The sequence below is a fragment of the Melospiza melodia genome (genome assembly GCF_035770615.1).
Source record: "Melospiza melodia melodia isolate bMelMel2 chromosome 7 unlocalized genomic scaffold, bMelMel2.pri SUPER_7_unloc_1, whole genome shotgun sequence".
Taxonomy (NCBI): Eukaryota; Metazoa; Chordata; class Aves; order Passeriformes; family Passerellidae; genus Melospiza; species Melospiza melodia.
The window spans coordinates 5,482,997-5,492,313 of NW_026948497.1; the positions used below are offsets into that span (position 1 = coordinate 5,482,997).

Sequence of the window (9,317 nt, forward strand, 5' to 3'; positions counted from 1 at the left end):
TTCAGTGCCTATTACCTCCGAGGCAGCCTGGACTCCTTCATAGGCAGCCAAGATTTCCTTCTCTGTGGGGTTGTAGTTGGCTTCAGACCCTCTGTAGCTTTGACTTCAAAATGCCAGTGGTCGACCCCGATTCTCTTCAGGCACCTTCTGCCAAAGGCTCCAGGACAAGCCATGGTTCCCAGCTGCAGAGTAGAGCACATTTTTCACCTCTGGTCCTGTCATGACCAGGCCAAGGGCAACTGCATGAGCAATCTCCTGCTTAATCTGGACAAAGGCTTGTTGCTGCTCAGGGCTCCACTGGAAATTGTTCTTCTTGCGGGTGACCAGGTAAAGAGGGCTCACAATCTGACTGTACTCAGCAGTGTGCATCCTCCAAAAACCTATGGTGCCTAGGAAAGCTTGTGTCTCTTTCTTATTGGTGAGTGGAGACATTGCTGTGATCTTGTTGATGACATCTGTAGGAATCTGACGCCGTCCATCTTGCCACTTCACTCCCAGGAACTGAATCTCACGAGCTGGTCTCTTTACTTTGCTCTTTTTAATGGCAAAACCAGCTCCCAGGAGAATCTGGATGATTTCCGTCCCTTTCTCAAACGCTTCCACAGCTGTGTTCCCCCACACAATGATGTCATCAATATACTGCAGATGTTCTGGAGCCTCACCCTTTTCCAGTGCAGCCTGGATCAGTCCATGGCAGATGGTGGAACTGTGCTTCCACCCCTGGAGCAGTCGGTTCCAGATGTACTGCACTCCCCTCCATGTGAAAGCAAACTGAGGCCTGCATTCTGCTGCCCGAAGAATGGAGAAAACTGCATTGGCAATGTCTAGAGTGGCATACCACTTTCCTTGGACTCCAGCTCGTACTGGAGCTCTAATATGTCAGGCACGGCAGCGCCCAGTGGTGGTGTCACTTCATTCAATGCATGATAGTCCGCAGTCAATCTCCATTCTCCCTCAGATTTTCACACAGGCCAAATGGGGCTGTTGAAGGGTGAGTGGGTCTTGCTGACTACCCCTTGGCTCTCCAGCTCTTGGATCATCTTATGGATGGGGATCACAGCATCTCGAGTGGTTCCATACTGTCATCGATGCACTATGGAAGTGGCAATTGGCACCTGTTGCTCTTCTCCCGTCAGGCATCCTCCTGCAGATGGATTCTCAGACAACCCAGGCAAGGTGTTCAATTGCTGGATGCCCTCTGCCACTACAGCTGCTATCCCAAATGCCCACCTGAGTCCTTTTGGGTCTTTGAAATACCCGCTTCTAAGGTAGTCTATGCCCAAAATACATGGGGCCTCTGGGCCAGTCACAATAGGATGCTTCTTTCACTCATTTCCTGTTAGGCTCATCAGCTTCCACCAAAGTGAAATCCTGGGATCCCCCTGTCATACCCACAATAGAAACAGACTCTGTCCCCACATGTCTCGATGGAAATAATGTGCATTGCACACCCGTATCAACCAAAGCTTTATACTGTTGTGTTTCTGATGTGCCAGGCCAACAAATCCACACAGACCAGAAAACACGATTTTCCCTAGCCTCTACCTGGCTAGAGGCAGGGCCCCTCTAAGCCTGGTTATCCTTTCCCTGGGCGTATGTTTTGGATGTTCCTTCAAGGGGATCAGACATATCATCATCATACCTGGCCATTCGGCTACGGGCAACTGGAGCTGCTTTCCTTCTGGTGGCCTCCTTCAGTTCACGCACCCGTCGTGCCAGAACAGCAGTAGGTTTCCTATCCCACCTTCTCATGTTTTCCCCACAATCATGCAGGTAAAACCACAGCTCAGCTCGTGGGGTGTATCTTCTCTCACCATCTGGGAAACGTCTGCCTTGGATACCAGAACCTCTGATCTGCACTGCTGAAATTTGGAGAAGGAGAAGGTCTTCTTTAATCTCCTCTCTAAGCTTCTTATGATTCTCCTCTATCTTATCCTCTAAGTTCTGCAGACGTGTTTCTACCGCTGCAATTCTGGCACGTGTCGGGCCATGCACAGCATCTGCATATGCTCGGAGCTTCCTTGCCTTGTCAAGCACAGTCTCATCCCTCTCATCCTCTTCATTATAGCTAAGGCAGAAGCATATTCATGTGGCCCAAGTCGTACAAGTTTTGGCCACATCACAGACGTGCATGGTACTAAGTCTGGGTTCCTAGTTGTTACGTCATCTGAGAAGATAATCTCTGCCACTGCCATTTCTCTCAGGCATTGTATCCCTTGCTCTATGGTCTTCCACTGAGTTTGTTGCATATAAAGATCATCTGCACACAGGTATCTTCGTGCAACACTGTCCAAGACCCGAGCCCAGAGGCTGTGTGGATTAGCCCCCCTCATCATTTCTTGGTCGATGACAGGATCCTGTGACAGGGATCCCAAATGCCTCGCTTCAGTGCCGTCCAGAATTGTAGCCTCGCCTGCAGCATCCCAGAGACGCACCAGCCAACTAATTATGGATTCATCAGGTCATTGGGTGTAATCCTTCTGTAAGCCACGAAGGTCCTTCAGGGAAAAGGACTCAATATTTGCATCTGATCTTGCACCTGCTGCTTTGACTCCTGATTTTATGTCAGGAGGCACTGAGGTTCCTTCTCCTTCATCATCATCATCATCATCATCCACTGGTCGATTGGTCTTGTCCGTGCATTTCCCACTTCTAGGGCTGGTAGCAACAGCCATTGGTTTAGCTGCTGGCTTAGGCTCACTCTTTGGTTTGGCTGCTGGCTTCGAGCCTGGGCTGTTGGCTGCAGCCTGAGTCACCGGGATAGTTGCTGATTTATCTCCCTGCCCCCTGCCTCTGTCTGCTGCCCGACAGGATCTAGCAGTGAGCGATAACCATATGCCAGGGCCCAGCTCACTGCAATGATCTTCCTCTCCTTAGGCTCATCCTGGTACTTCTCTTTCAGATATTTCTCCACCTCAGCTGGGTTTTGAATTTGTTCATGGGGAAAATCCCAGACTATAGGGTCAGAGAATTCCTTCAGGATTTGGCCTATATCCTCCCACTTCCCACACCACTTAGGATTTTCCACACTGGGGTTTACTCCTGAGTCAGGGGTCTCATCAGCCCGTCTAGAAATCTCAGCCCTCATTCTAGAGAAGCAGCAGGCTGTATAGAGGAAGGTTACCAGATTGAATACCAGAAAGATGGTTTCTTTAACATTGAGGGGAAACTGAACATCCTTCACTAGTGATGCAACGGATTCGTAGGAGGAGGAAAGCAGAGGCTGAAAAACCTCATTCCCTGCTGCTCCCCCTCTAACAAACTGGATGCATAACCATAGCCATGAACCATTCATACCTGGAGCAGACCCCAGCATGTTTATAAACTTCTTGCAAATCATTGCCACCAAGCCCAGCAGGATAGCTATTCTGGTCACTGCCCCTCTGATGTAAAAACTACGTATTAGGGACAATACTAAAGCTATTTCTGGATAAGAAAATAAACCTAGGGACCAGAGAGGTATTAAAATCTCAAAAAACCCTAGGGACCAGAAATGCATGCAAATCTTCACCCCAATAGATATTATGAATTCAAAAAGCATGGCTATTAGCTGATTTAAATGAACACAGAGGAATAGCAACCAAAATGCAGTCAAAACAGGGTTTTTCCACTCTCTCGAGCCCCCAGGATGGGTGCCAATATTATGGCCTGGTTTAGGGCAAATTTGGTAGAGAATCTCCAAAGGGGGCCCCTCCAGAAAGGAAAACCCACACAGCCCCTCCCCCCAACCGGTTCAGGAAGAATTCCTCGGAGAGAAGTGGAAGGAACCTGTTTATTTAACAGGCACAGCACCCCCAGCACACAAAATGAACAATACCCGATGACACCGCTGTGAAAAAGGTGACAAATTCAGAAAGTCTCTTTTGGGGATTGTTGCTCTGTTCTCAGTCCCTCCGGCTCTTGGGGCAGCTGCTGCAGCCACAAGGTGCAAACCCTCGGTGTTCCCAGGTCCCAGTCCGGAGCAGGTTTGAGATGGTCACAGAAACAGGAGAGGAGAAACAGTCCAGGAAGGAATTTGGACTGTTTAGCTAGAACTAGCTAATAAGCAGAGGCCAAAGGAGAGCAGAAAAGAGAGCCAGCAAAGCAGCAAGCTGAAAGCAAGAAGCAAAAACAGCCCTATGTACTGCCCGTCTCTGTGTCCCTGATAAGAGAAACCCAAACAAAACTTCCACTCTTCAGAGCCAGTCTTAAAGGCACAGAACATATGAATGGGGATACAAGCATCATAACGTCACCCCAGGACATTCCACCCCTTATCCCCATATTATCAACATACTACAACACATCATACATTATTCATACAAAATTTCCATCCGTTCCCCCAAAATTTACAAGCAATACCCATCATGACTTCATCACATCCCCACACTGGACCACTGAATCCAGGTCCTATATTACAGAGCTGTAGGATTCCCCCTTTTCACTTTAGTCACTTAAAGCTCCATCTATCACTATCATCATAACATCACCCCAGAACACAGGTGCAGGACTTGGAATTAGCCACGGCCTTGTACTTTTCCAATCTCTAGTCAGCTAAAATCCCAACAGCCAGGTGTGGCTGACAAGACCCCATCCTGCCCCTGGTGTTCCCATCCTGCTCCTGGTGTTCCCATCCTGCTCCTGGTGTCCCCATCCCTGCTCCAGTGACCCCATTCCCATTCCTGGCTCCCAGAGATGAACTGCCAGACACTGGAGGAGGGAACCCAGATTTATTTCCCAAAGCAGGATAGTTTCACACCAGAAGCGAAGCATTGTGAATATTTGTGGTTCTTGCCTTTAAAACATTGGAAAATGGGAAATGGATCTGTTAGCAAGAGCTGTGGGGTGGGTGGGAGCAGCGGGATGAGCTCTGCTGGCAGCTCTCAGCTTTCCAGGGAAGAGGGAAGGGGCCAGATCCAGCTCCGTGGATTGCTCAGGCGGCGATTCCTGCCAGGATGAGAGAGGATCATGGTGTCACCCTGTCCCTGTCCCCATTCCACATGATGGACCTGGCTGGAGCCCGTGGAGAGCAGGACCTGCTCCAGAATCCCAAGTGATCCCACCCCAAGCCTGCTGCAATCCTGCTCCATCCATCCCACCCCATTCCACCCCATCCATCCTGCCCCAATCCTTTTCTGGAACCCCAACCTGATCCTGTTCCATTCCATCCCACCTGATTCTTGTCTGGAATCTGGCCCTGATTCCACTCCATCCCTCCCACACCAATCCTGCTCCATCCATCCCTCCTGATCCCACTCCAGAATGCAGCCCCAATCCCACTCTACAATTCCACCTGATCCCACTCTAGACCTCTGCCCTGATCCAGAATCCCTTCCCGTTGCCAGTCTGTCCGTCTTGCCTCAATCTCCTTCTAGAATCCCACCCTGATCCCATGCTGTACCTGCAGTGGAGCCGTTCATTCCCATGTCTTTTCCTGCAGAAAGAGAATATCCATGAGATTCCAGCACAGATCACATAGTGGGATTAACCCCAGGATCCATCCTGGGATCAGCACAGAGGGGATCCAGAGCTGGATCCACCATTGGAACTCACCAGCTGCTGGGTTGTATCCATTCCTGTCCCTCCTCCCTGTGGAAACAAAGTGGGATCAGTGTCAGTGGCACAGGATTCCCAGAACGGTGCCGAGTGGATCCGTGTCCCTTCCCAAGCCCCATCCCATGTGTTACCGGATTGGAGCTTCCAGATGCCAAATCCAATGAGGACGATGAGGATGAGGATGGCAGCGATGACGGACACAGCGACCACCACAGTGAGATTCCCGCCAGATGTCGGCTCTGGGAAACGCGGGATAGTGAGGAGGGTGAGGGGAATCCCCATTTAGGAATTCCAAATTCCCAATCCCCACATTCCCAGCCTCACCCCAAGCGAAGATCCCGGGCTCTGGCATTCCGGGATGCTCCACCCTGCACCGGTACTGCTCCCGCTCCTCCGGCAGCGCCTCGATCCTGGCCCAGGTGTGGAAGGTGCCGTCGCTGTTGGGAACGATCCCGCCCCACTCCGTCTCCTGATCCAAGGTTTCACCCCCCTTCATCCAGCTGACTGCGATGCTGTTGGGGTAGAATCCGTATGCGTGGCAGGAGAGGATCAGCGTCCTGTGTTCCTCTCTTCCGGACACGTGGACATCAGGGGGCTCTGGAATGGGATAATGGTGATAGACATCCATGGAATTCCCACTGGAATGGGTCTGGGGTGAGATCTGACCATGGAATTCCCACTGGAATGGGATGGAGGGGAGATCTGACCATGGAATTCCCACTGGAAGCGATGGAGGGGAGATCTGACCATGGAATTCCATGGGAATGGGATGGAAGTGAAATCTGACCATAGAATTCCATGGGAATGGGATGGAGATGAGAACTACCAATGGAATTCCCATAGAAAATGACATGTTCTCAAGTCCTCCATTCCCAAATTCCAAATCCCCACAGGAATTCTGCTCCCACCTTTGCGCTCCAGCTCCTTCTGCCCATATCTGATGTATTTCTGGAGCCATTCTGGGCAGATGTGCTTCAGGTAATTCGTCCAATACTCAGCCACGGTCCCATCCTGTTCCCAGAATCTCCTGGTGATCTCAGCACCGCTGTCAGCTGCCACTAATCTCCCAGATTCCAGGTCAAAGGAGATGAAATCTCGCCCATCGTAGCCATCCAGGTGGGATCCACGGACGCTCCCATCGGACAGGAGCTCACAGCCAGAAACTCGCAATCTCGTGTGGAGACCTGAAGGAATTGTACCCACAGAGACCCATGGAATTGTGTCCCAGCCCCACAGAGACCCATTTCAGCCCCATGGAGTACCAGAGTCTGAGGGAGACCCACAGAGCCTCATCCCAGCCCCTTGGAGCCCCATGGATCCACATCCCAACCCCATGGACCCCAACTCAACCCCACAGATCTTATCCCAACACACAGATCACAAGATATCCCATACCAGCCTAATGAATTCCCATTTCACCTCCTTGGAGCCCTGTGAATCCACATCCGCTACCTATAGATCCTATCCCAGCCCCAGGGATCCCCATCCCAGCCCCATGGATCCCCATCCCAGGCCTACAGTTCCCATTCCAGCCACACAGATCCCCCCACTCACCCCCGCTCTGGTTGTACCGCTCCCGCAGTGTCTCCAGGTCCTTGACAAATGTGTGCTGGTGTCCCACAAGCTTCTGGGTCTCCCTATCCCAATATTCTGGATCGACTCCATCCTTTATCCACTGCGTCAGTGGCTCCACCCGGCCCCGCTCGTTGTCATAGCGCACGAAGGGGATCCCATCCACAAACCCAATGGCCATGAACTGGGGGGCCCCCAGGCTGGGCTCTGACACCGCCACTTTCAGGTAATGCAGGGAGTGGAGAACTGGGGGGACACGGAGATTTGGGGGGGTTGAGGGGACCATGGATCAATGAAAGGGGAACTGGGAGAGCTGGGAAGGGGTTTGGGGATCCTGGGGCCAAGGAAAGGGTGTGCAGGGTGGGAGAGGTGGGATGGACAGGAAAGGGCCTGCAAGGGGTCCTGGTGTCCAGGAATGGGGGCTCGGGGGGTTCCAGGGTTATGGAAGGGGAGGGGGGGGGCAGGGACTGGGAAAGTGGGATGGGGGTTCCAGGGGATCCCTGTGCCCAGGAAAGGGGGTCCAGGGGTCCCCAGTGCTGAGGAAAGGGATCACAAGGTGCGGAGACCTGGGAATGGGAGGCTCAGGAGTCCTTGATGCAGAGGAAAAGAGGAGCTGGGGGCTAAAAAAAGCAGGAATGGGTGTCCAGGGTGCCTCAGAGACAAAGAAAAGAGGGGTCTGGGGAAGGTGGGATGGATAGGAAAGGGGGTGCAGGGGGATTGGATAAGGGGGGTGCAGGGGGGTCCCAGTGCCCAGAACTCAAAATTCAGGGGGTCCTGGGGCGCAGAATCCCCCCAGGTACCCTCCCAGACATCCTGAGAACCCCCCGCAGGACGCGCAGGGGGTGGAGAACTGGGGGGACGCAGAGACTGGGGGGTCTGGGGGCGTCCAAAGGTCGGGAAGCAGAACCGGGAGAGCTGGGAAGGGTCCAAGTTTCAAGGAAGGGACTGGGAGAGGTGGGATGGGGGATCCAGGGGGTCCCTGTGCCCACCAAACGGGGGTCCAAGGATCCCCGGTGTTGAGGGCAGTGGGGTCTGGGAGCTGGGAAAGGCAGGAATGGGGGTTCAGGGGGTCCCTGGGTCACAGGAAGGGGGGTCTGGGGCTGGGAGAGGCGGGTGGATCCCGGGGACGCAGTTTGGGAGACGGAAAAGTCTCCCAAGGGGAGATTCCAGGGGAATTCCAGGGAATTCATCTGGATCCCGCTGGATCCTCGCTGAGACCCCCTGGGACCCCGGAGGACCCTCTGGGACCCCTGGAACCCCTTCCAGGAAGCGCCGGTAATGGAGAACTGGGGGGATGCAGAAATTTGGGAGATCTGGGGATCCAAAAGCCGAGGACAAGGGGGAGACTGGGGTCTGGGAAGGGCGGGATGGACGGGAATGGGGGTGCAGGGGGTCCCGGAGCACTGATGGGGTTGCGGGGGGATCCCAGTCCCGGATTAGGAGGAGCAGGAGGGTTCCAGGGACCAAAATGGGGGTTCAGGGAGGCTTCCCGTGCCGGAAAATGCGGGTTCAGGGGGAGTTTCCTTCCCGGAACTCGGGATTCAAGGGGCTCCCAGTGCCCGGAAATTGCGCTTACTGGGGCGCCGGTGACCAGAAATGGGGGTTCAGGGGGTCCTGGTGCTGGGGAAGGGGAGTGAGGGGGATCACAGGAACCAAAATGGGGGTTATGCTGGGTGCTCCTGCCCGGGAATGGGGGTTCAGGGGGTTCCCGTGCCCGGAAATTGCGATTCCGAGGGTGCCGGTGACCAGATATGGGGGTAATGAAGGGTCCTGGGACCAAATAAGAGGGTACAGGGGTGTCCCAGTGCTGGGGAAGGGGATTGAGAAGGGGTCACAAAATAGGGGTTCAGAGGCGTTCCCCTGCCCGACAATGGAGGTTTAGACGGTTCCCGATGCCCGGAAATGGAAGTTCCGTAAATGGAAGGTCCCGGTGCCCGGGAATTGCGGTTCAGGGGGGTCCCGGTTTCGGGGGGTCCCACTCACCTTTGGTCGCGCCCCCCGGGTTCCCCAGAAGCCCCAGGAGCGCCCAGAGCACCCCCAGCCCCAGCGCTGGAGCCATCGCAGCCGTCCCCGATCGCGGCTGTGGCGCAGCTGGAGAGACGCGAAAGCGAAAGTGCCCGAGGAGCGCGGGGGGAGGGGAAAAGGGGGAGGGGAAAAGGGCGAATTCCAGGGAATTCACCTGGATCCCCTCCCCTCCTGGCCCCCCTCTG

The 9,317-nt window shown here is 53.9% G+C and overlaps 1 protein-coding gene across 3 annotated transcripts in view; it reads right to left on the reverse strand.

Annotated features, from left to right (window-relative positions):
• Positions 1–9,187, reverse strand: part of LOC134432744 (class I histocompatibility antigen, F10 alpha chain-like) — a 43,183-nt gene extending 33,996 nt beyond the window's left edge. The window contains exons 1-8 of one of the 3 annotated variants that reach the window (XM_063181641.1): positions 9,091–9,183; positions 7,090–7,353; positions 6,444–6,719; positions 5,860–6,132; positions 5,667–5,774; positions 5,533–5,568; positions 5,381–5,413; positions 4,691–4,926 (exon numbers count right to left, since the gene is read on the reverse strand). In XM_063181641.1, the coding sequence (XP_063037711.1) occupies positions 4,913–4,926; positions 5,381–5,413; positions 5,533–5,568; positions 5,667–5,774; positions 5,860–6,132; positions 6,444–6,719; positions 7,090–7,353; positions 9,091–9,166 (1,080 nt within the window). In that variant the 5' untranslated portion in view covers positions 9,167–9,183 and the 3' untranslated portion in view covers positions 4,691–4,912. Of the gene's footprint in view, positions 1–4,690; positions 4,927–5,380; positions 5,414–5,487; positions 5,775–5,859; positions 6,133–6,443; positions 6,720–7,089; positions 7,354–9,090 lie in introns of those variants that run through there. The other 2 variants (XM_063181642.1, XM_063181640.1) reach the window with 2 other exon arrangements.
• Positions 9,188–9,317: the final 130 nt, after the last annotated feature.